Source organism: Pituophis catenifer, unplaced genomic scaffold (genome assembly GCF_029215685.1).
Source record: "Pituophis catenifer annectens isolate HBS135680 unplaced genomic scaffold, rPitCat1.0.hap2 SCAF_2, whole genome shotgun sequence".
Lineage (NCBI taxonomy): Eukaryota > Metazoa > Chordata > Lepidosauria > Squamata > Colubridae > Pituophis > Pituophis catenifer.
In genome coordinates this window covers 183,052,573-183,079,515 of record NW_027256882.1, presented here as the reverse complement: position 1 = coordinate 183,079,515, position 26,943 = coordinate 183,052,573, and the positions used below count along the sequence as shown (strand labels likewise).

General features: G+C 45.0%; 1 protein-coding gene across 2 annotated transcripts in view; it reads left to right on the top strand.

Annotated features, from left to right (window-relative positions):
* PGLYRP2 (peptidoglycan recognition protein 2) overlaps positions 1–26,196 on the top strand; it is a 31,749-nt gene extending 5,553 nt beyond the window's left edge. For both annotated transcript variants that reach the window (XM_070935279.1, XM_070935280.1), the window contains exons 2-5: positions 16,853–16,954; positions 22,370–23,263; positions 24,505–24,715; positions 25,802–26,196. In XM_070935279.1, the coding sequence (XP_070791380.1) occupies positions 16,891–16,954; positions 22,370–23,263; positions 24,505–24,715; positions 25,802–26,141 (1,509 nt within the window). In that variant the 5' untranslated portion in view covers positions 16,853–16,890 and the 3' untranslated portion in view covers positions 26,142–26,196. The remainder of the gene's footprint in view (positions 1–16,852; positions 16,955–22,369; positions 23,264–24,504; positions 24,716–25,801) is intronic.
* The last annotated feature ends 747 nt before the right edge of the window (positions 26,197–26,943 follow it).

Genomic DNA, 26,943 nt, shown 5'->3' with positions numbered 1-26,943 from the left:
AGGGAGGGTGATGGTCAGAACTCTTGGTCTGGATCATAAGTCCCTTTCTCAGGTTGGTCAGAATTTTGAAGGGTCACTAAGGAATCAGTCATAAGTCAAGGACTATCTGTGTTATGCAGACATATGGACTAAGGCGATACAGGGCTTTCTGAGCCTGCGAGATCATTCCTTCCTCTAGTAATGAAGCTGTACCAACAAGGCAGGGAAAGCATGTAGTTCCTGGAACTCTTTCTGACCCCTAAATAAAAACTTTGCTCTGGGTCACATGACTGGGAAGGAAGAGGGGGGTTAGAATGGAAGAGACAGTAATATTGCAAGCAGCTGCTGAGCGGCCTGTCCCATAGAGATGTATTGAAGGATTTTTTTTTCTGGATTTGTTTCTCTACAGCAAACACAGTTTTTTTCTGCCAACTTCCTCCCCCTCCCAACAAATTTAGTCTCCTTTTCCCGGTTTTCGTGGAGTTACTTGCTGCAGGCCAGTTGGACAAATAAATGGAGTTCTGAGTTCTTTTATCTATGTTTTGCTAACATTTCATAGGACTGGAAAGAATAAAAAAAATTTCTCGAATTTTTAGGAGGCATGCAACTCCTCTGCCATCTAAGAATAAGTCAGACAAATTTTTACAAAATGTGTTTTCATCTGGGTTAAATTGTGTATCAGCTTGCATTTTCTTTAGTGGCTTAGCTCATGGAAGCCTTTTTAAAGCAGTCACTGCTTCACATCTCTCCTGGGTAAGGCTTTGATGGAAAAGAGTTTGTGGGTAGGTGTCCTCTCTGTATAAATGATACTTTATTTGTGTCCCAATCTCTGGGTGACCTCAGTCAACCACACTGTCCCCAAAGGATTTGCAAGCTTTCAATTTCCCCAGAACTGTTTCCAGATGTTGCAAAAAATAGGATTGAATGTTTAAAATAAAATGGAAAATCTAAAATTGGGATGGACATTTAGACAAAAAAAAATCTTCAAACTAATTTCTAATCTATTTGGTATTTATGCATTAAAATTTTTGGCTTGTCTTGTCTGCATTGGGTGAATTGTCTTGAGCTATACATTAAATGTATAATATAATTAAAATATGCACAGGTAGTCCTCAATTACAAACATTCATTAAGTGACCATTCAAAATTACAGTAGCACTGAAAAAAGCAACCCATGACCATTTTTCACACTTACAACTGTTGCAGTTGATCACTACATGATCACATGATCAAAATTCAGACGCTTGGCAACTGGCTCATATTTATGATGATTACAGTGTCCTGAGGTCATGTAATCACTTTTGTAACCTTCTGACAAGGAAAGTAAATGGGGAAGCCAGATTCACTTAAAAACAGTGTTACTAATTTAATAGCTGCAGTGATTCACTTAACAAATGTGGAAAGATAGATCATAAAATGGGGCAAAACTCACTTAACAACTGTATTGCTTTAGTCTCAATTGTGGTCATAAGTCAAGAATTATCTGTAAATGCACATAATAATGTTAAAAGTTGACAACCTTGTGGGGACACATGCAGCCTCTGGCCACGTTTTGGACATGTGTATATTAAACAATACCTTTGGTATTGATTGCATCAAACCTAAGGTGACCAGATTTTAACATTGGTAAAGAAGGACACCATTGTGGGCGTGGCTTATTTTGTGGGCGTGGCTTGGAGGTCATGTGACTGGTGGGCGTGGCTAGCTGGTCATGTGACCGGGTGGCCATGGCTATGTGTATAGGGACTACTCAGAGGGCTGAAAAAAGTCATTTCTGACAGGTCCTCGCACTTTTTTTATTATTATTAAAAAGTTTTATAAGAAATACAATTTTCTCCCCCCCACCCTTCCCCTTCCCCACATAAATTATACATTTTCTTATACATAAGAAATCCTCCATATATATGTTTCCCTTAAAGAAAGCATTAAAATAAAACATTTTAATTATATTCGGAGTTGCTCTTCTCCTTCTTCCCTCATTCCACAACAAACCTTCTTCTCCTCCTCCTTTCTTTCCCGTCCCTCCCTCCTCTTCCCTCCTACCTCTTCTCCCACCTCATCCTACTTCCTTTCCCTTTCCCCCACTTCTCTCTTCTTTTCCCCCTTCTTGCCTTCACTCCTACTCCTGTCCCCTTCCCTTCCCTTCCTCCTCTCCTTTCTTCCATTCCTCTCCCTCCCTCTCCTCTTCCTACCCCCTCCTCCTCTCTCCTTTCTAACTTCTTTGCTGTGAAATATTTTCCTCCTTTAGTATCTGAGCAACTCCTATATCCTAGAATACACTTTCTTATGCTAAAACATTTCTCTATTCATCACTTCCCACCCTCCCTTATCCCCCCTCCCCTCCCCACCCCACCCCTGACTTCCCAAAGCAAAAACAGGGTATAGCATCTAACAAACATATGCTAAAATAAACTAACAAATTGTAAAGTTCAAAGCTCCCACATGTTCTTTAACTCCCTTTGCTCCAATTCAACAACCTCCCTTTTATAAATTCTCAATACCAATTAAATTAAATTCATTCTTCCTACTTATATAGAAAAAAAAAGAAAAAAAACCTTTTTCTTAATGCATAATCCGATACTTTAGCAGTCTTACAAACAATAAAAATCATGAATAAATTCCATTTCTATACCAGAAAAAAAAATTTCATCTTAAAATCTTGCACATTTTATCTCATATATCTTTTAAAATAATATAGTCTAATGTTAAGCATTTTAAAAATCTCTTAATACCTTTAAAACACTTATTTACCAAATATAAATTTCAGAATCTATAGGAAGGTATCTTTCAATTTTTCAGTTAACTGTCTTAATACCTCTAACTTTTTAAAAGAACAACCCTTAACTATCCAAAACTAATTATCAGTTTACAATAAAATTCTGAGTTTAACATTAATCCTCTTCGCTTCAAAGGGTTAGACATCCTAAAAGCTTATACAATTTATCTCATATATCTTGTAGAATAATATAACCTTATGTTAAACATTTTAAAAATCTTTTAATACCATTAAAACACATATTTGCCCATTGCCAATTTCAAAGTCCACAGGAGAATATCTTTCTTAATCTTCTGTTCTTCACTTCTTTTTGTATTTTTTCCAAGCCTTTTTTTTATAAATTCTTTCAACAATCCCCCCAGTTTTATTTTGGAAACTTTTAAAATAGTGATTTGAGGTTGATGTTTCTGAAATACTCGCTCTCTTCTTGAAGTCAGATTTTCTAACCTCATCTCGTCTCTTCTGGTTTGTATAATCATTCAATCCATTTCTTTGTCCATATAGCTAAAATTTGTTGCCATAAAGATTGTCAGCTTGCAATAAAGAAACCATTTGTTGCTTTTCTATCATTGGAATGGAAACGTCCACCAAAACCTTTGTTTCAGCTGCACCAGCCAATCTCTTAATCCTGTCCATTTCCTGATCTTCCAAAAGCAAATTCTTCTGAATAATTTCCTGCTTATAATTTCCCAAGCTATTTTTTGAAAAAGCCCTTTCGATTGTATTCAGCAGGGCTGAGGTAAAAAAGTCTAAAAGTTCTTGAAAAGCCTGGACAGTCACAGCTTGGGAATTTGCTGATTCACCAGCCCCGTTGTCAGCCATATTTCAGCTACTTTGTATTTATCCAGCTATCAGGACAACAATTCAACTTTTTTCCACACAGTATAAAGACCAGGTTTTAGTTAAAATCAGAACCAAATTCTTTTCCTCGATACCAAATTCTTTTCCTGGCCGCTTCCATTTAAAACTTTCTCTTTCTCTTAGGGCGTAATCCAGTAGCTGTAAAGTGTTAACAAGCTTTAACGAGCACTTCCCCTGGTAGTTTCTTCCTCCCGCCCTCAGGCGCCATTTTCTGCATATTAAAGCGGAGTTAAAGTGTTACTTGCAAATTTCCTTTTGTTTTCTCCTGATTTGCTCCATCTGCGATTGAAGTAAAGATGTTAAAAATCCCCCCTGTTGATTTTCTGCAGATTCTGGTCGCAGCTTCTAGCTCCGCTTCAGCGGAGTCGTTTCTGGTCCGGAGTGGCTTGACAGGCTTCAATAGGGAGCCCACACCCTTTGCGCCCCAGGATTTCTCCTAGCGCACTTGGGGGGGCTCTACCCCCGCCTGTCGACTCTTTTCTCTCCCCTTTGCCCGGGGAGAGGGTTCCAAGCCTCCAGACAGCAGTTTTTCGGCTGTTCTGGGGCTTTTACGGAACCAGAGAACGGGCGCTCAAAAAAGAGCGTCTTCAAAGCTGCGGAGCCAGGCAGGAAGTCCCCAGGTCCTCGCACTTTTGACTGGTCCTCACACTTATGACCATCCTCACATTTATGCCTGTGCAGCATTCTTAACCATGTCACTCATTTCACAACTGCTTCTCTTCACCATGGTGATAAGATAGGGCAAAAAATGTAAAATGTGAGGACAGTCGTAAGTTTGAGGACTGGTCAAAAGTGCGAGGACCAGTCAAAAATAACTTTTTCAGCCCTCTGAGTAGTCCATATGCACAAAAGGACTACCCAGAGGGCTGAAAAAAGTCATTTCTGACAGGTCCTCGCACTTTTGATTGGTCCTCACACTTATGACTATCCTCACATTTATGCCCGGGCAGCATTCTTAACAACCATGTCACTCATTTCACAACTGCTTCTCTTCACCATGATGACAAGATAGGGCAAAAATGTAAAATGTGAGGACAGTCGTAAGTTCGAGGACTGGTCAAAAGTGTGAGGACCAGTTAAAAATAACTTTTTCAGCCCTCTGAGTAGTCCATATGCATAAAAGGATACAGTAATAGAGAGGGATGAAGGAAGGGAAGGGAAATTAGAGTAGGAGTGACGGTAAGAGAGGGAGGAAGAGAAGAGGAGAAGGAGAAAGGAAGAGGAAATAGGGAGGAGAAGAAGAGGGTGGGGGGAAGAGAAAGTAAGAAGGAAAGAAAAGAGAGGTGGTAGGTTTGAGGAGAAAGATTGCTGTACAATAAAAAAGATGAAAGGGAAGAAAGCCAACCCCAAACAAATATAAAGATATTAAGATAAAGAATGAATTGTTAAACTTTAAAGAATAAAAGAGAACAAATATGAATAAATAGCAATAATTAGAAACACACATACAAACATACAATGTATTTCCTTTGAACAGAATATTTGGCTGGTTCACAAATTTAAACAGTGTTTAGTCATTTCAATTAAATTTACAATTTCTATATTTCCTTTTTGCCATATTTATTCCTCATCTATTTTTTTTAAAAAAACAATATTACCCTTCATTCTCTTCTCTAATCTTAATCAAATTCAATTTTTCCCTTCTATTCTATTTTATACCCCTTCCCATTGTCATCTATTTTTATATCCATCCTCACATTGGTTAATTATGTAATTATGTAATACAGTTGTTTAATACAAATTCAACATTTTAATATAAATCAATTAGTTATATAACTATCTTTTTTGTACATTAATCAATATGAACATGAATATTCCAATTATTTCCATGCAATCCAATTTCTTACAAATCAATTAATTATACTTACCAATAATAATAAACCAAATAATTTCCCCCATATATTCCTCCAACCACAATTTAACCATTTCTACTTTCAACACAATATACAATTATTAATAGTATCTCAATTATTACAATTTCCTAGTTAAATAGAGCTTTTTTTCTTTTGTGTTTTAAAATCTTGAACTCTCCTCTTTTGCCCTAAATTTCCCATTGTTTGCAGTTTTGCACCTACCTTTTTTGGTGAGGAAAAAGAAAAAGAAATCTCTCTCTGCCTCATTTTGTCACATTGCAGCTTTACTTTCACTTTCGCTTTTTCAGCATAGCTAGGGGGAAAAAAATCTGCTCCGGGAACTCTTTGCAGCCAATTAACCTATGCGGAAGCTGTAAGGGGCTGTTTTTTCTATTTTTGCAGGCATGGGTCTACTCATTTGTTTTCTTTTAACACTGATCAGCTGTAGGTCGGCCCTTTGAAGCCCCGCGGCAAGAGTTTAAACAGTTTTTTTTCCTCTAGCCATCAGCTGGGACTCAGGAGGCAGCTGGGACTCAGGAGGCAGAATGAAAAATCAGGACTTTTTTAAAACGCCGCGGGACGTGGGACAAATTGCTAAAAATCGGGACTGTCCCGCCAAAAGCGGGACGTCTGGTCACCTTAATCAAACCCCATCTTTAGGAACAGAATTACAAAATACAGAGTGACAGAGTTGGAAGGGACCTTGGAGATCTTCTAGTCCCGTGATGGTGAATCTGTGGCACGCATAGTCATATCGGTGGGCACGAGAGCTCAGCTCCAGCGCGCATGACATTTTTGCCCTCCCCAGACTCCTAGAAAGGCTCTGGAGGCTGGGGAGAGCAGAAAACGGGCCTACAGTGCCATCACATGCCAGGAGCAGGGGGAGCGGGGGGGGCGTGCGGGCATGCATGGGGGCAGGGCGCATAGAATTATGGGTGTGGGGACATGTGTGTGCCCCTCCCTCTGTTCCTGGCATGCAATGGAAAAAAGGTTAGCCATCGCTGTTCTAGTCCAACCCCCTCCTCAAGCAAGGGACCCTATACCATTTCAGACAAATGATTGTCCTGTCTCTTCTTAAAACCTCCTTAGAAATGAACAGGAAAAAAGTGGAGAGCATTGTGTCAGATACTGCTAGTTCCGCTACTCAGAAATTTGTGATCTGGAAATAGAACTTTTTTAAATCACTTGTGGGATTTACTCTGTAGACTAGCATTCCCTTATCTTGGAATATCTTATTGGATCATATTATAGGTCCCTGAATTCCCAGCACTAGGAAGTTAGATACTTCTGAGTTACAGAGAAGTAACTCAGAGCTCTGATTGGCTGTTCCTAATAACAAATATTCTGCTGTTGAAGCACAGATGTTGTACATAGCTGCTTGCTTAATTGTTATTGCCAATGATAGCTCCATTTTTCCAAGGGTCATTTGGACAGACATATATAGCAATAGCACTTTGAGGTGCTTTACAGCCCTCTCTAAGCAGTTTACAGAGTCAGCAGAGCCAGTGAGATTCAAACTGCTGGCAGTCAGCAGGAGTAGCTTGCAGTACTGCATTCTAACCACTGTGTCACCATGGCTCTCTCTATATATAACTATATGTTATGGTAATTTTAGTTAATTATGCTTCATTTATTTTGCTAGGAGACATTCAGGTATAAAGAAAAACTGGATATAGTGTAAATTTAATGAGCAAGTACTGTTTGGCATTAAAATGGAAGTAGGGAAGTGCAGTCTACCAGTCTACTAGTTCCAGATATGAATTGCACCTGCCCATTGGAATTAAAAGACTAGGTGGATTCACCTTAAAACTAGACTTTGGTGCTTTATCATTCATTGGTCAACATGGGCAAAAGAATTGCTTTCTGGATATATTACACTATCAGTTTCAAAATAATTTGAATTATATTTGCATGGATTCAGTCTCAGTATAGAATAAGTCCATTGCAATCAATTAGACTTGTCATATATAACTAATATCAGTTCCAGGTATTTATTGTTATATGATTAAATATGACTGTATTTGAGTCATAAAATTCTTATTACAGGCACTGAGTTTTAGCCTATGTGAACTTTTGCAAACAAAAAGCAAGAAGTTGCCACACAAAACTCATTTGCACTTCACAGTAATCATTTGGTTGCCCAATTCAATCAAAGAGCTTTATGAGTTCTATTTAATATTCAGAAAACCTAGTATGATTTACTTGTGTGAAGCCCAGCAATCAGGGTGCAATCAACAAAATGACCCTCCATTATTACAGAATGTTCTATTCTATTATCTTAAAGTTTAGAAAGTAGAAAGCTATTTACATTTCACTTTAATCAGTTGACACTACAACAGTCCTACTTCACTTTACTCAGTGACATGGTAACAGTCCTATTTAGGGATATCTGTTCTGGTCATTTCTTGAATTTCTTTAAGTCCTTCAGGAGGAAGGGAAGAAAGAATCCATCTCCTTCCATGATTCTGCTTTGACACAGGGGAAAGCATTCGGGAGCACCTTGAAATTGTGGAGGGCCCCAGGAAAATCTAATTCTTTTACATCAGAATGAATAAGAACACTAGGTGTTGCTAGTGGTGCAACAAATGTGGTAAAACCACATTTGGAATACTGCATCCAGTTTTGACCACCATGATACAAAAAAAGATGTTAAGACTCTAGAGTGCAGAGAAGAGCAATAAAGATGATTAGTGGACTGGTGGTTAAAACATATGATAAACAGTTACAGGAATTGGGTGTGTCTAAGATTAGGGATGATATGATATCAGTTTTAGAATATGAGAAGGCGTCAAAGAGAAGAAGGTATGGACCTATTCTCCAAAGTAGCTGAGGGCAGGACAAAAAATAAGTTACGGATGGTAACTAATCAAGGAGAGATCCAATCTAGAACTAAGGAGAAATTTCCAATCAGTGAGAGCAATCAGTGGAACAGCTTGCCTTCAGAAGTTGTGGATGCTCCATGAATGGAGGTTTTTAAGAAGAGATTGGACATCTACTAGTCTGGAATAGTATAGGACAGTGATGGCTAACCTTTTTTTCCTCGGGTGCCAAAAGCGCACGTGCATGCGTGATAGCACGCACGTGTGTGCCCACACCCATAATGCAATGCCCCCCACAAACGTCCTGCCCCCCGTGCATGCGTGTGCAACTCCTCCGTGTTGCCCCACCCCCCTGTGCAGATGCGTGCAACCTCCCTGCACTCCCCTACCTCCTGCACACACTCCCCTACCTCCCCACGCCCTGTTTTTGGGCCTAGCAGGGCTCCCTAAAGCCTCCGGAGGCCAGAAACGGCCCATTTCTGGATTTCCAGTAGGCCCGTTTTTCACCCTCCCCAGGCTCTGGAGGCTTTCCTGGTGTTGTGGATTTAATAAGACAAACACAACTTTTAGATTAATCAGAGACAGATTTTATATATTGCGCAATAGGTTCAAGGCTCTGTACATGAAGCGTTGAACAAAGACAGAAATTAGGTACAATGGTTTTATACCCTTCTAGACAAAGGATTCTGTTAACTCAGCAATTCATATGGTCATATACATTTATCATTTTTAATTGACATTTCCTAATTACAAAGTTTCTTTGCAAACAGTTATAATTCTTTTTGTAGATTACTGAAGCATAGATTCAAATCATCTTTTGACGATGGACAACTTTTAACTCATGTGGATCCCCTTGACCTAACCAACCTTTAAGCTGTATATCATTAGAATGTTCCTTTCTTCTGACAACTTAGAGGCCTCCTAGAGGAACCAAAAGGATTTTGGCTGAGTTTGTACTTTTTCCAACCGGATGCATTGCTTTTTAGAATAGAGTGAATAGAAAGTTATCCAGTGGTCATCTATCAGAGCCCGCTTCATTACATTACTGGAGTCTCCAGGAGGGTGAAAAAGGCCTCTCCCAGTCCTCTGGAGGCCCTCCGGAGGCCGGAAATGGCCTGTTTACAGACTTCTAGTAGACCCGTTTTTCGCCGTCCCACAGCCTCCGAGCGAGCCCTGTACTTACCTGGCATCCAAAACGGCTGCATGGAGACTCCTGGGAGCAGTGGGGCGGAATGGCCATGCGCGCGCATCTCCCCCATGTGTGGCAGAGACCCGAAAATCAGCTGGCTGGCAGGAGGCACGCACGCATGCACGGTGGAGCTGACCTAGGATGACAGCTCGCGTGCCCGCAGAAATGGCTCTGCGTGCCACCTGTGGCACACATGCCAAAGGTTCGCCATCACAGGTATAGGGCCATGATGGCGAACATATGGCATGCATGCTGGAAGTGGCACACAGAGCCATCTCTCCGGGCCCGTTGCTTTTCCAGGTTCCGGCGTGCCGGCCAGCTGGTCTTCACTTGTGTGTGAGCACTGTAAACAAGAAGAGCAGCCGCCTGGTGCGAATGTGCGTGCCAGGAACAGGATCTTCCATTTTACGGTGCGTGCACATGCACTAGCCAGCTGGTCTTTGTGCTTGCATCTGTGCCAGAAACTGGAAGACCAGTTGGCTAGTGCATGCGTGCACCAAAAACCAGAAGATCATCTTTCTGGTGCGTGCATACCCACCGGCTGGCTGCTCTTCTGGTTTCCAGTGTGCACATGTGCTCTGGCCAGCTGGTCTTTGTGCATGGGGGAACACCGGAAACCGGAAGAGCAGCTGCCTGGTGTGCATGCACGCACTGGGAAGATGATCTTCCGGTTTCCAGGGAGCGCATATGCACTGGCCAGCTAGTCTTCAGGTGTGCATGTGTGTGTACACATGTGCACTGGGCGGCTGCTCTTCCAGTTTGCGGCATGCACGCACACACATGCAGTCCCATTTTGGAACTTGGTGCTGAAAAGGCTCACCAACACTGGTATAGGGTCTCCTGCCTGACAGGGGGTTAGGCTAGAACCATGATGGTAAACATATGGCATGCGTGCCACAGGTGGCACGCAGAACCCTCTCTGCGAGCACGCCAGCCATCACTCCAGCCCAGCTTCACCGCGCATGTGTGCACACTTCCCACCAGCCAGCTGGTCCTCGGGTCTCTGCCATGAATGCGTGTGGGGGGGGGCTTCCCTGATCTCCACAGGTTCTCCCCAGCGCGCCCTACCTTTCTACTCCATTTCTGCTGCCCGCACCAACCTGGAACCTAAAATGGAGCATGAGGGGGCGTGGGGGAGGCATGGGAGGCCCCCCTGTGCCCCATTTTGGGCCTGGAAAGCCTCCTGCACCAACATGGAAGCCAAAACAGAGCACAGGGGGATGGGGCGCATGCGCAGGGGACGTGTGCGCATGAACACGGGTGCATGTGCGGGGGCGCTCACATTACATTTTGGGGGTTTGGGCACACGCGCACCAGGGGTGGGTTCCACTTACCTTTACTACTGGTTCACAGCAGGAGCACACATGCACGCTCGTTTCGCTTGCATTTCTACACATGCGCAGAAGCTTCTGCACATGCGCAGATCACCCATGATGACGTTGTGGCGGGTGGGCAGAGCCTCCCTATAGAACCAGATAGAACCGAGATCAACCCACCACTGGCGCACGGATGCACTTTGGGCACTCAGCACCAAAAAGGTTAACCATCACTGGACTAGAAGATCTCTGGGCTTGAAGTCCCTTCAAACTCTGTTATTCTGTTTTATTTATTTATTTATTTTATTATTCGAATTTCTATACCGCCCTTCTCCTTTCGGACTCAGGGTGGTGAACAGCCAAAATAAAAACATTTATACATAAAGTACGATTAAAAATAGATTTAAAATAATTAAATTTGGCCCATAGTTTAAAATTTATCAATTTAAAATCCATATCAAAATTTAAAACCAATCATAAAATCAAGAGAGACCGGCTAACTGAAAGAGATGAGTTTTTAGGGCCCGACGAAAAGTCCGGAGGTCGGAGATCACTCGTATCTCTGGGGGTAGATTGTTCCAAAGGGTAGGTGCCACCACAGAGAAGGCTCTCCTCCTGGGGGTCGCCAGCCGGCATTGTCTAGCCGACGGCACCCTGAGGAGGCCCTCTCTGTGGGAGCGAACTGGTCGGTGGGAGGCTATTGGTGGCAGAAGGCGGTCCCGTAAGTACCCTGGCCCTAAGCTATGGAGCGCTTTAAAGGTGATCACCAACACCTTGAAGCGCACCCGGAAGTCCACCGGAAGCCAATGCAGCTCGCGCAAGAGAGGAGTCACATGGGAGCGCCCAGTCGCTCCCATAATCCCCCGCGCGGCCACATTCTGCACCAGTTGGAGCCTCCAGGTATACCCCAAGGGGAGCCCCATGTAGAGAGCGTTACAATAGTCCAGACGAGAGGTGACGAGTGCTTGAGTGACTGTGCGTAGGGAGTCCCGATCCAGAAAGGGGCACAACTGGCGTATCAGGCAAACCTGATAAAAAGCCCCCCTGGCCACGGCCGTCATATGCCCTTCTAAAGACAGCCGTGCGTCCAGGAGGATGCCCAAGTTGCAGGCCCTTTCCGTGGGGGCCAATGATTCGCCCCCAATAACCAGCGATGGCGTCAGCTGGCTATACTGGGATGCCAGCAGCCACAGCCACTCGGTCTTGGAAGGGTTGAGTCGAAGCCTGTTTCTCCCCATCCAGACCCTCACGGCCTCCAGGCACTGGAACATCACTTCCAAGGCATCGTTGGGATGGTCTGGGGTGGAGATGTACAGCTGAGTATCATCAGCGTACTGATGGAACTCCACCCCAAAACCACGGATGATCTCACCCAGCGGCTTCACATAAATGTTGAACAGAAGGGGCGAGAGGACCGACCCTTGTGGCACCCCACAAACAAGGCGCCTCGGGGTCGACCGCTGCCCCCCTGTCAACATGGATTGCAACCGGTCGGAGAGATAGGAGGAGAACCACCTCAAAACGGTGCCCCCCACTCCCAATCCCTCCAGCCGGCGCAACATGATACCATGGTCGATGGTATCAAAAGCCGCTGAGAGGTCTAACAGGACCAGGATAGAGGAATAACCCCTATCCCGAGCCCTCCAGAGATCATCCACCAACGCGACCAATGCCGTTTCCGTGCTGTACCCAGGTCTGAAGCCGGACTGGAGCGGATCCAAATAGACAGCTTCATCCAGGTACTGTGGAAGCTGTCGCGCCACCACACTCTCAACAACCTTTGCAATAAAGCGAAGGTTGGAGACTGGACGATAGTTAGCCAAAACAGCCGGATCCAGGGATGGCTTCTTGAGGAGAGGCCTCACCACCGCCTCTTTCAAGGCGGCCGGCAGGACACCCTCACTCAAAGAAGCGTTGATAATTCCCTGGAGCCAGCCTCGTGTAACCTCCCGGGAAGCCAGCACCAACCAGGAGGGACACGGGTCCAATAAACATGTGGTGGCATTCAGCTGTCCCAAGATCCTGTCCACGTCCTCGGGAGCCACAGGATCGAACTCCTCCCAGATAACATTCTCAAGGCCTGCCTCAGTCATCTCGTCTGAACTAACCCAGTCAGCAGCCAAGTCTTCCCGAATCTGAGTTATTTTATCATCCAGATACTGTACAAAATCCTCAGCTCGGCCCTGCAAGGGGTCCTCCCGCGCTCCCAGATGGAGAAGGGAGCGGGTCACCCTGAACAGGGCGGCTGGGCAGTTATCTGATGTCGCGATAAGAGCGGCAAAATAGCTAGATTTCGCCACTTTTATCGCCACTAGATAGGTCTTAATATGAGACCTTACCAGTGTCAAGTCGGATTCGGAACGGCTGGCCCTCCAACCGCTCTCTAGGCGTCTTTTCTGGCGCTTCATCTCTCTCAGCTCCTCGGAGAACCAAGGAGCTAAGTGAGTTCGGTGCTGGGTCAGAGGCCGCAAAGGCACGACCCAGTCCAAAGCCCCGGCAGCCGCACTATCCCAGGCGGCCACCAGGTCATCAGCCAAGTCGTGAGCTAGAGTTTCAGGAAATGGCCCAAGCTCCATCTGGAATCTATCAGGATCCATCAGGCGCCTGGGGCGGAACCACCTGGTCGGCTCCGCCTCCCTGCGACGGGGTGCGGCGGTCAGAAAGTCAAGTCGAAGGAGCGAGTGGTCAGACCATGACAAGGGTTCAGTATCTATATCCCCTATATCAAGGCCACTCAACCACTGACCAGAGACAAAAACTAAGTCCAGAGTGTGTCCCCCCATGTGAGTAGGGCCGTGAATTACTTGGGTCAGGTCCATGGCCGTCATGGAAGCCATGAACTCCCGAGCTACCTCAGAAGTTTCACCAATGGATGGCAAGTTGAAATCCCCCATGACCACAAGTCTGGGGGTATCAGCCGCCACCTCAGCTATAACATTGAGGAGTTCGGGCAGGGTCGTCGCCACGTGGCAGGGAGCCAGGTATGTGATCAACAGACCCATCTGCACCCCTCGACCCCACTTCACGAAAAGGGACTCACATCCAGCTATCTGAGGCACAGTGGTATCCCTCGGATCAAGACCCTCTCTTATAATGACCGACACCCCCCAGCCCCTGCCCTGAGCTCTCGGCTGATGAAATGCACGGAAGCCTGATGGGCACATCTCCAAGAGGGGAACCCCCCCCTCATGGCCCAACCAGGTCTCCGTAATACCTGCCAGGTCCGCTCCCCCCTCCTGAATAAGATCACAAATGAGGGGGGCTTTATTTACTACGGACCTGGCATTACACAACATCAGCCGGAGACTCGGGCCCTGAGACTCTAAGCAGCCTGAGGAACGGGAAGAGCTAAGGGGACCAGGGCACGCAATCGCTCGGAGATAGCGAGCGCATGCCCCCACCACACGATATGGCCCCCTGCTCCCGCCATACCTGCCCCTCCCACTCAGCGTATTGATGGAGAAGCCCTCAGTAGAGGTCATTCTAACAGTCCCCTTTCCCCCAGAGTCCATACCCCCTATGGCACCAATTAACAGCCGGACTGGCCTCCCTCCCCACCCCCCTCCCCAAACCCCTTAAAAATTTACACAAAGACAATTTTAAAAAACCCCTCAGCCCCCTCTTTGCGGCATGCCACCTCTCGGGATTCCAAAATCCGTCATCGAGGTAGGCCCACGATAATGTGGAGGGCCAAGCCTGTGAGAGGGGGGAATCTCGCAGACCAAGAAGCTCCGCTGCTGCGTACATCTTGCTGCAGGGATGGGGTGACCGTCCCCTAAAGGGTCCATATAGAAAAGTCCAAGGGAGAACATAAAAAGACAGGAGCCACAAAAGGATTCAAGACCCAGTCCACTGTTCTCTCACAACAGAGGCCAAGTCCATCTCCAGGTCGACACAGTCCAAGGGGGGAGGAGGGATAAGTCATACCGCCCTCTCACAGCGGCTTGGCTCGATGGTCTGCCCCCTTTACTGGTGAGATGGAAGTAATGGTTCAACTTGCGCACTTGGCACCCATAATATAGGTCCAAAATCCGCCCTCTCACGGCGGATTCGATGATCCGTCCCGCTGCCAGCAAAGTGTAAAGTGCAGGTGCCGAATGATGGTACAACAGAGACAGTGCAGCACCCAGGATATAAATCCCCAATCTGCCCTCTCACGGCGGTTTGTCCGATGGTCATTCCCCTGCCAGCAGGTACAAAGTGCAAAGTGCAAAATAGCTAATGCCATCCCAGCTCAGCCCATGCGGCTCAGAGCCCAAGTCACCCTCTCACAGTGGTTAGGCTCTTGGCTGATCCTCTCAGCTGGTGGGATGGAGTCATATACCAGCTCCTGCTCAGATGATATTAGTCCTCCACACAAGTAGGGGAAGGGCTCAGATGGAATAAGCGAGCTATTTATGTCAGCGAGGTGAAGCCAAAAGAAGCCAAAAGAGGGCGCAAGTCCGAGAAGGACGTGTTCCAAGGGGGGAGAGATGGAAAGAGGGGGGGATTACACTTTAACCCCCCCAGTCCCCGAGGGCACTCTAAAACACCCCAGCGGAGACCCCCCCTCAATAACACACCCAGTCCTCGTCTATCCTGGCTCGAAAAGATGGTCCTCGGCCACATTAGCGCCCCTCATCAAGGCCATAGGGCGCTTCTCTCCCCACCAAGAGCCAGCCGGAAGTCTTCGCGGTTGCTGCCCTCGTCGCCATCCCCCACTGCCATACTGAAATCCCGGCAGCGTCCCTGAGATTTTTCCAGGGAACTGGCAGCCCCAACAGCCCTGACAGCACCTCAACAAAGCCAGAGCCTGGGGCAATGTCCATGTGGTAGGCGCCCCCAGCGCAATGCCACCGCCACCGCTCCCACTCCCGGCGAGCTCCAGCTGGGGGGGAAAAACGCCGCCCCGCCGCCTCTCAGCTGTTCCGAGGCTTCCGAGCCTCGCCGACACTGTGCTCTCTGCTCCCACCACGATGTTCAAGAGGGAGCAGAAAGCCATCCCCGGAATGGGAGGAAGTTCCCCCAACTGGACCCGGGTCGCCAGGTCTTCAGGGCGACCCTCAGAGGGTCCCAAAAGGTAGGTCAGTGCCCATCCTCACGCCGCGATCTCAGCTAGCGCTGCCATCTTGTGCATGCGTTTAACACCTAAGGATGGGGGAGGGGTAGTTGCTTCAGTTAGCATCTATTTCTAACAAAAAGATGGGGATATTTCTGAAGCTCATCTAGTCCACATTTGGCCAATGCAGTACATGTCAGTGATGTTGTATTATAGTTCCTCTGATTCTTGAAAGAAAACAAAAACAAAATTAAATTCACCCAATAAATCCTTTGATAATCTCAAGGGACAATATGGATCAAAAAGTGCAAGGGGTGGGTTGTTCCATAACTGGAGAAAAATTGACCACAAAAATAGGTGGATGTAGGCCATCTGTAGCTACAAGGAATTCATTAACGACAATCCTGTACCCAAGTATTACAGGAAACTAATCTGAAAATCAAAGTGTATATAAGAAAAATCAACATTTTAAAGGAAAGGACACAGCTGCTATACTAGTTTAAACTGATAACTGACACCTTTGGTCCCAGCTGGCACTTTAATTTGAGAAGCAAGGCTGCATTCAGTACAGATCTGAATAGAGGAGCAAATTGTTTAGTAGACAGCATTAAAGTTTAGCAAAGAATGAACTCCCTGGGCATGCATATGTGCACTCAAGAAGTTGCTTGGATGTCTGTGTTTATATTGCAGCAGCACAAGTTGTGCCCCTGTCATAACAGGGGAGGGAGGAGCTGGTTTCCCTGTTTCCAAAATGCAGCCTGACTCAACCAGAGAGACTCGGCAGACTGCAGAAACTCTGAATGGGAAAACCACCATTTCACAAAGTCTCAGGAGTTTCCGTCCCAGCAAAGAAATGGACATTCCCGGCCTACCAGCTTTCTTAGCAGATTCCCAGAATAATGTGGGACAGAGTCCAATGATCAGGCTGCCTTCCTGATTGGACTTTGAGCTATTTGTGTGGCCCAACCCACTACCTTTTATTTATTTTTCCTTCCTCATTTTCCTTTTCCTTGCCTTGCAGGTGCATTTTCGTAAGTTATCCTTCACACCACCAACAGGATGTTCCTGATATGGCTGGGACTTGTGCCAATGATGGAATTTTGTCTCAGCACAGCCCATGCAGGTAACATTTGAGTTAGCAGATCACTTTCTCTTGCAGGCAACCTAATCTAATAATACAGTATTTTCACCAAACTGCTTGGGTAAAAAGCAAGTTCTGTAAGGGCTTGAAAACCTGGCTCTGCCATTTAGCCTGAAGCCCCAACCGGGGAACCCTTCTGGATTGGATTAGGAAAGACTCCACCTCTCCCTGTGTGCTTTGTGTCCCCCTCCTCCCTGTTTTTTAACAGTATTATGTTATTCTTTTATTATTTTAATGTGTACTATTAGTTTTAATGTTTGTAAGCTGTCCAGAATCATCTCTGATGAGATGGGTGGCAAATAAATGTAATAAAAAACAAAATAAATAAATAAACGACTGGAGAAGGACAGAAGCGCTAGGGATAGTGGTGGTGGGACTGCAAATGAGTCCAACCATGGTTCCACATGCATATTAGGAAAATGAAAATGTATCATTTTCTTCTTTATCATTTTTCTATCTGTTATACTACAGTATTTTGACTGCAGCATTTGAGGCAATGGTCTGATTAATAATACTAATACTAATACTAATACTAATACTAATACTAATACTAATACTAATACTAATAATAATTCACTGGAAATTGTGCCAGAAGTTTGGATTTGAGTACAGCAAAAACCACTGGGAACATCAGGTTGAGAAAGTTTTAGAGAATGAGAAACTCAAGATCTTGTGGGACTTTAGGATTCAGACTGACAGGCACTTGGTCCACAACATACCTGACATAACAATAGTTGAAAAGAAAAAAGTATGGTTCATTGACATTGCAATACCTGGTGATGCACGGATTGAAGATAAGCAGCAAGAAAAAATCACAAAGTACCGGGACTTGCAAATTGAAGTTGAGCGACTGTGGAAAAAGAAATCGTGTGTTATCCCGATTGTAATTGGAGCCCTTGGAGCAATACCCAAAGGGCTACCCCGCTATTTAGAAATTCTAAATTTGCCGGACTTGAACATTTTGACTCTACAAAAAACCACCTTACTCGTAACAGCTTACATCCTCCGACGATACCTTAACAGTTCCTAGGTCCTTGGTTAGGACTCGAGCTGCTGAGCTATTAACCAGCCTCAAAGGCTGTGAATCTCACTAAATAATAATAATAATAATAATAATAATAATAATAATAATAATAATAATAATAATAATAATAATTTTATTTCTATACCTTCTATACCCTCTCCCGAAGACTCAAGGCAGTGCACAGCCTATTAAACGCACAAAGACAGACATCAATTAAAAATAATTAAAATTATTAAATAGTTTCGGCTCAAATTTAAAACCCCCAAAATTTAAAACACCTAATTTAAAACCATTACATTGATAGCCCGGCCTGGCGGAACAGCAGGGTCTTGAGAGCACAGCGAAATACACAGAGGTCGGAGATCTTACGCATTTCCGGGGGCAGTTCATTCCACAGGGCAGGGGCTCCCACAGAGAAGGCCCTCCCCCTGGGTGTCGCCAGCCGACATAACTTGGCCGATGGCACCTTGAGGAGACCCTCTCTGTGGGAGCGGACTGGCCGATGGGAGGCTATTGGTGGCAGCAGTCGGTCTCGAAGGTACCCGGGTCCTATGCCATGGAGCGCTTTAAAGGTGGTAACCAGCACCTTGAATCGCACCCGAAAGACCACTGGGAACCAGTGCAGCTCGCGCAGAAGGGGTGTCACATGGGCACAACAGGTTGTGCCCATAACCACCCACTCGGCCGCATTCTGGACCAGTTGGAGCCTCCGAGTGCTCTTCAAGGGAAGCCCCATGTAGAGAGCATTACAGTAGTCCAGCCAGGAGGTGACAAGGGTGTGAGTGACCATGCGCAAGGCGTCCTGGTCCAGAAAGGGCTGGAAATGGCAAATCAGGCAAACCTGATAAAAAGCCCCCCTGGCTACGGCCATCATATGCTCTTCTAAAGACAGCCGTGCATCCAGGAGGACACCCAGATTGTGAGCCCTCTCTGTGGGGGGCAAAGATTCAGCCCCAATAGTCAGCCATGGCACCAGCTGACTATATCGGGACGCCGGAAGCCACAGCCACTCGGTCTTGGAAGGGTTGAGTCTGAGCCTATTTCTCCCCATCCAGACCCACACGGCTTCCAGGCAGTGAGAAATCACATCAAGGGCATCGTTGGGGTGGTCTGGGGTGGAGATGTACAGCTGAGTGTCATCAGCGTACTGATGGACTCTTACCCCAAAACCATGGATGATCTCACCCAGCGGCTTCACATAATTGTTGAACAGAAGGGGCGAGAGAACCGACCCTTGCGGCACTCTCCATGCAAGGCGCCTCGAGGTCGACCTCTGCCCCCCTGCCAACACAAACTGCGAACGGTCAGAGAGGAAGGAGGAGAACCACCGCAGGACGGTGCCCCCTTTTCCTAACCCCCTCAACCGCTGCAGCATGATACCATGGTCGATGGTATCAAAAGCCACTGAGAGATCTAATAGGACCAGGACAGAGGAGCAACCCCTGTCCCGAGCCCTCCAGAGATCATCCACCAATGCGACCAATGCCGTTTCTGTGCTGTACCCCTGCCTGAAGCCCGACTGGTACAGGTCCAGATAGATAGCTTCATCCAGGTGCCAGGGAAGCTGTCGTGCCACCACACTCTCAACAACCTTCACCACAAAACGAAGGTTGGAGACCGGATGGTAGTTAGCTAATTCAGCCGGGTCTAGGGAAGGCTTCTTGAGGAGGGGCCTCACCACCGCCTCTTTCAAGGCAGCGGGAAAGGCACCCTCACTCAAAGAAGCACTTATAATCCCCTGGAGCCAGCCTCGTGTAACCACCCAGGAGGCCAGTACCAACCAGGAGGGACACAGGTCCAATAAACATGTGGCGGCACTAATCTTACCCAGAACCCTGTCCACATCCTCGGGAGCCACAGGATCAAACTCCTCCCAGATAATATTCTCAAGACCTACCCTCGTCTCCTCCCCTGGACTCATCCAGTCAGAGTCTAAGCCTTCCCGAATCCGAGCAACTTTATCATGCAGGGATTGCACAAAATCCTCAGCTCGACCCTGCAAGGGATCTTCCCGCACTCACCTCCCGAAGAAGGGAGTGGGTCACCCTAAACAGAGCGGCTGGGCGGTTCTCTGCAGATGCGATAAGAGCAGAAAAATGGTTAGATTTTGCCGCTTTTATCGCCACTAGGTAGGTCTTGATATAAGACCTTGATATAAGTGTCTGGTCAGAATCGGATTGACTAGTCCTCCAGATGCTCTCTAGGTGTCTTTTCCAATGCTTCATCTCTCTCAGCTCCTCGGAGAACCAAGGAGCCAATTGAGATCGGCATTGGGTCAGAGGTCGCAAAGGCACGACGCGGTCCAAAGCTCCTGCAGCCGCACTCTCCCAGGTAGCCACCAAGTCTTCGATCGAGTCATGTGCCAGGGTCTCAGGAAACAGCCCAAGCTCCATCAGGAACCTTTTGGGGTCCATCAAGCACCTGGGACAGAACCATCTGGTCGGTTCCGTCTCCCTGCAGCGGGGGGAAGCGGCTGGAAAGTCCAAGTGAAGGAGCGAATGATCTGTCCATGACAAGGGTTTAATGTCTAGGTCCCCTCTACCAAGATCATTCAACCACTGACCAGAGACGAAGTGTGTCCCCCATGTGAGTGGGGCCTTGAACTAACTGGGTCAGGTCCATGGCCGCCATGGAAGCCATGAACTCCCGAGCCACCTCTGACACCTCACCTGCGGATGGTAGGTTGAAATCCCCCATGACAATAAGTCTAGGGGTATCAACCGTCACCCCGGCAATTCACCCTGGAAAGGTCCCACTGCTCTTCCATTGATCAGCTTTTCCCCGCAAGATATGCTGAATCTTATATCTTAAAAAAACAATATGCTAGCTAGAGAAGAGACGTTTGTAATCAGATAGAACACTGGGTTGGGAAAGCATGGCCTAGGCTGCCCCTTGCCTTCTGGATTCAGGTCAGTCTTTCTATCCCATCCATGCCTTATCTTAATGCTGAAGTGTAGGGCATGCTGACAAAGAGCAAGTGCAATGGAACAGGGGTGATTTGGGAAATTTACTGTTTTGCAATCAGCTCCTCCCTTTCCACTGATTTAATTTGAGGTGGCTGAATGAAATAACAATCCTGATAGCATTATTACATGGAAAAAGGAACTATTGTATAGCTTACTGAGGTAATACATTAGATGAGTTTGCATAAGACAATCATAAACTAAACTGCACAGACTGGATTTGCAGAACATCCTAGGCTAAAATATGGCTGGCTGTGTTGTTACCATTCGTTTTATATATACCTTTTGTCTAGGAGTTCAAAACAGGTCTTACATGGAGGGAGGAGGTGTCTCCTTTCATTTTATTGCTCGTATCAACAATCCTGTAAGGTAGGTTGGATATGACTGGCCCAAAGTCATCCAGTAAGTTTTCACCAGTAAGGCAGATAAACCTTGGATGATAGACTTGTACTTCTTAACTCCTACAGACTTACATCATATTACTGGTTAAAGCATATTTTGAAAGCACAATCAGTATCCAGAAATACACTGCTTTTAAAAAAATTAAGATGTACTGTATTTCCTATGACTGTAGTATTTGATGGTTCAAATAAGTCTTACCCATAATTGAACCCCCAAAAGCATAATTCATTGTCTGATATAATTAGGCATATAGAGTAAATTCTGCTCAGTTCAATGAGATTTTCTCTTTTCCCTTTAATACCAGTTGAACCACAGAGGTTTTGTGCAAAGTAATGTGGCATAATTTGGCAATAGTCATCCAATATGTAAGCAGGTTTAGGGTAAAAATATCATTTTGTCATTTGAGAATATGCGCTACTCTTTTTTTAAAAAAAACATTTTCTTTCACACAAAAAAAAACCTTGGTTAGGGTTTCTTGTGTATTTAACATGTTTGGGTTTTAGTAGGTGAAGTTCAATTTATTGGTTAAATTTAACCAAAAAAATGTACAACAAAGAAATTCCAGTCTGCGTGGAGAAATGTTAATGGCAGAAATGTTCATTATCAAGAATATGTTCTCTTATTTTATGAAAGTGTATGATGGGATGGAAATTAAAGTTGGTTGCTGCCTGGACATTAATTTTTGTCTTTTAGAGAAATAATTTGTCAGGAAATCCTCTAGTTGTAATCCACATGCAGACACAAATGGCTGTTTCATAAGAGAACAATTCACTTCTTTCTATTCCACAGTCCACCATATCATCAGCCTTAGCTTCATTTTGTCATTACAAAACACCTGGGTCCATTTCAAAATTTGCTTCTCTCTGTGTTATTGGCCAGATATTCCAGCTATTTGTGCAAGTACAATTTCATTCAGAATGTTCTATCCAAGAGTGCATAACCCATATGCTTTAGTTGCCCCTTCTCACTCACTGCTTGCTACTCTAACTGTGATCCTACTGTTTTCAGGTAACTTGATACTTCATATGGACACTGTGATTGAAATTCTGAATGATGTGGAATTCCACTTGAAAGAAACCCCAGACCTAATTATGGCAGAGCTGTACCAGGAATTGGAGTTTTGTAATAGAAAAATTTGCCAGTTTGTTCTTGGTCCAATGACTTCCAGGACCTTGGACTTTCCTTACCTGAGTAAGGCAAAGAGAATATTCTTAAAAAATCTAGTGAATCATACGCTTGATGGCTCCCAAGTGGAACATGGGGTAGTCTTAACTCCTGATGGAACCACAGTTTCAATTAGTCCTTTACTTGCTGGAATAGCAGCTGGATTGAAAATGAAAAATGAGCTGACTCTGCCTGAGAAACCTTTGATCACTGGTCCTCCAAACAGTTCTGGAGAAGAATCATGGCTTTCTTTGGATCCCCTCACCAGCACAATTTCAGCAGACCTTGGAATGACTTTTCTCTTGTTTTACTCTAAGAAGAGCCAGGTAGCCCTGGGACCAAATGGCTGTTGGGATAGTATTTCTGAACCCTGTACTTTTATCTTAATGGGTCCTCCCTCATATATGCCTGATGCTGTTATCAATGGTGCAATGGATGGCTTTATTTTGGGCACTTACTTGATAGAGAAGGTTGATCCACCATCCAATATCAGTGTTCTGCTGAATGACTATTATGGCTCTAAGGGCTTGGATGGGGAAGAAAAGATGCGGAGCAACTTCCGCAGAAAAATTTTTGCAGCACTGCTGAGTAAAGAAAAGCTACAGGAGCAGGTAGAAAATGCTCTGCGCTTTCTCTGGAAGATGAATGAAACCAGCTCCCTCTTTGAAGGAATCACAGACAAGGAACTGACATTTCTGGCAAAACAAGCTGTTGATGAGTTCATGACGATGTATGTAGGTATGTCACTTGTTAGAAAAATAGACATCCTGATAGGATTATTTCACTTATTGCTGATGTTTGAGATACTGCATTGCTGGTAATTAGTTCAAGTGAGGTCATTTATTTTATTTTTTTGCAACACTTACATACTCTCCTCTTCTTACAGTCCATTCTAAGCAAACATCTCATGCCATGTGAAGAACAGTTCCTGCAATGTCAACAGATACTGTTAGTTAAATGAAACCCCTTCTCAGGCTCTTGAACCATCCATGCAGACATTGTGGAGCTAATGAAAAGATACTGGCCTTCAGCCACCACCTGCCACAATATTCTTTCTAGGCCCATCACAATATTTTGCTGCCCTACTATTTATTCCCTGACACAGTAACTCAGTCTAGCATATTGTGTCTCACTGAGGGTTATACACTCACTTGGGGCAAGTGGGGGGAGGTTGACGTTGGCTAACTGACAGAAGATGCTCAAGAATGTCTTAATTCTATTGCAAGTAGAATGCCAATGGGAACTCTCAAGCAGGACATGAGAGCAAGCATGTCTCCTACTATGCACATTTATGGCATTGAGAAACACATTACTCCTGATCAGGGGTGAAATGCTGCTGGCTCTATCTGGCTCGCGGAAGCCAGTAGTGCTGGCAGCGGGTGGTTCTTAGAGCTGGTAGCGCCGGTGATGGGCGGCTCTGCCCCCCAAACCGGAACATTGTCATGTCCATTTTTATCATCTGTGCATGTGCAGATGATGGCACACGCACATCAGCGAGCCGGTAGGAAAAGTAAGTACATTTTACCCCTGCTCCTGATATTGTGTATACTGTTTAGTTATAAGGAACAGGTGCCACTGTCACCTTCACTTCCCTGGATTTGTCAGGTTTCACTTTAAGCTGTCAAGTTTAGAAGCCAGGTGTTGGGATAACAATATCCATAGTTTGACTATGTACTGGGAGAAAAAGTACTGTCTATGGTTCAATATGATTTGGGAAGGACAACTTCTCACACTGTTACACATATAGTAGTTGGAAGCCTTCCTCTCTATACTGTCTGTCATATTTGATTTTATAAATATTTATAATTTCTTGCTCATCTCTGGATTCTTGCTACCACTTTGCTATCAAATACTGGGTGATTTGATAGTAGGCACTGCATTATCAGCGGTATCCTGGCACTAAAGCTGCTCTCTGGTATGCTGCTATGTTTCTTCTTTTGCCCTTCAGCTCTGATGTTTTTCTCCCCACTCTCCTACAGAATGTCCTGCCATAATCCCACGGTGCATATGGGGGGCTCGTCCTTATAAAGGAACCCCCACTCAACTTAAGCTACCCTTGGGCTTTGTCTACATCCACCACACCAGCACCCCTTCTAAGCCATGCCGAAACTTCTCCTCATGTGCAGCTGACATGCGAAGTATGCAGCGATTCCACCAAGATTACCGTGATTGGGATGATATTGGCTACAGGTAGGAGTGTCTTTATGCAATATGCATTTCCAATAAACAAACTAGCTGGACATTTTAATAGCATTTTATCAAATCATATTGTAAAATGTATTTTATATTTAGACTATTAAAAATTGCTTACTGCATTTACAGTAGGGTAAAAATGTGAAGAGCAAAATTCCAATTAATCCAGGGAAAAAATTCTTCCCTGTTCAAATTACATTGGGAAGCTCTACATTTGAACAACTTTAATAGATCAAAGATGAGCATAGATCATCCATCTGCATGTTGTCTTGCATTCCTCTATCAATGTTTGGTTTGAAGCAGCAATCCTATACATATACCACTCAAGCCTTAATCACAAAATCTCCAGAACTGCAAGCCTACAAACTTGAAATTTGCCACGTATGTTCCTCTTAACTTCTAGGTGCTCACTAAGAAAGGATATTTCAAAATGATCATCAGAGCATTAGTATTTTCTATATTATTATTAACAGCCCTCTGATGCTAAGGAGTTCTACTCCCCCAGCATACCTCAAAAGAAATCTGTTCCAAATGCAAAACACAAATAGAGGAGAGGAGTTTCAGTTTTACTTTCACAGCAGCAACCAGGGGATAGGATGGGGAGGCTTCTGTGGGGCAAGGCTGAGGGAGAGAAGGGGATAGGATGGGAGGCTTTTGTGGGGCAAGGCTGAGGGAGAGAAGGGGATAGGATAGAGGAAGCTTCTGTGGGGCAAGCCTGAAAGAGAGAAGGGGAGAGGAGAGGAGAGGAGAGGCCAATCATAACTACTCATTAATTTTCAATCTTTAAGTGTCAATTTATCAAGCCCTGTCACATAGTTTCGTAGCGAAGCACGGTTATCCAGCTAGTATAAATCATATAGATTACTGTTTATTTCTAGGAAGGCTTATTTAAATAATATTCACTTCCACATCCATTTGGTTTTGAAAGTATCTTTCTACTCGTTCAGCAAAGCTGTACATTTTTACATGGTTTTTATTTTTCCTAGAAGTGTTTTTAAAGTGCATTTCTTTTTATGAAATTGGAAAAATTCCACAAGCTGTTTACATTGCTTTTCTTGATACTTTTCTTCTGTTTGTGCACAGCTTTGTTTTTGGCAATGATGGCTACCTCTACCAAGGCCGGGGTTGGCACTGGGTAGGAGCTCACACCCGGGGCTATAACAGCAAAGGATACGGTATTAGTTTCATTGGGGACTATATGAAGATTCTCCCAGACTCCTATGAGCTGGAACTGATGAAGAACAACTTCATTCAGTGTGCAGTGAAAGGTGCCAGGCTGCAGGCGAACTACACCATCCATGGACACCGACAGATGGTGCCCACCTTATGCCCAGGAGACAGACTTTTCCAGGAGATAGAAACATGGAAAGGATTCAAAAAAAGATGCTTTATAGACGACAACGGCAATAAGCTTTGTATCTAATATGGAACCTGGAACTAAAGTACAAAAGACCTTTATCTCAGTACCCTTCTCAGACACCAGGGGGTAACCTTTCACATGAGCAATGATTCAATGGCTCAATGCAAATTCCTTAATTAAATTACATTAGCAAAAATTCATTCATTTGCATTCTTTTGAAGAAAATTAGTATCCAACCCCTCCTAGAAGAATAAAAACAGATTTCAGTTACTTTTGCTGTCGACAAAAAGGGAGACCGGAAGCAGAGGCTTGACCGCGAAGCAGCGATGCCCGGTTGGGGAATGCCAAATGGGGATATACCAAAGGAATACAGAGACCTAGCTGAGGTTTTCAGGGAAAAGGCTTCTGACAAACTCCCACCCATCCACCCATGCTACTGACTGCACAATCGAAATCCTGCCAGGGGCAAAGCTTTCTTTGGGATATATTGCATGTCCTCTTAGAGAACTGACAGAATTAAGAGCTTGACAAAAACCTGAAAAGAGAGTTCATTGAACCAGCACACCCAAAAATCGCAGCCCCAGTACTTTTCAGAGAAAAAAAAGATGGCTCTATGAGATTATGCGTAGATTATAGGAACTTCACACAATAAGCATACAAAACATGTACCATTCTTAGAGGGAAGTACGATCCCTTTTGAAGTCTGGACTGATCACAAAAATTTGGAAGCTCTAAAAACCCCAAGGAAACTCTCCCCAAAACAAGTCAGGTGGGCTCAATATTTCAAATGGTTTGACTTTACCCTTAAGTATCTCCCGGGGGGGGGGGGAGACTTCTTAGCAGATGCCCTATCAAGGAAACCACA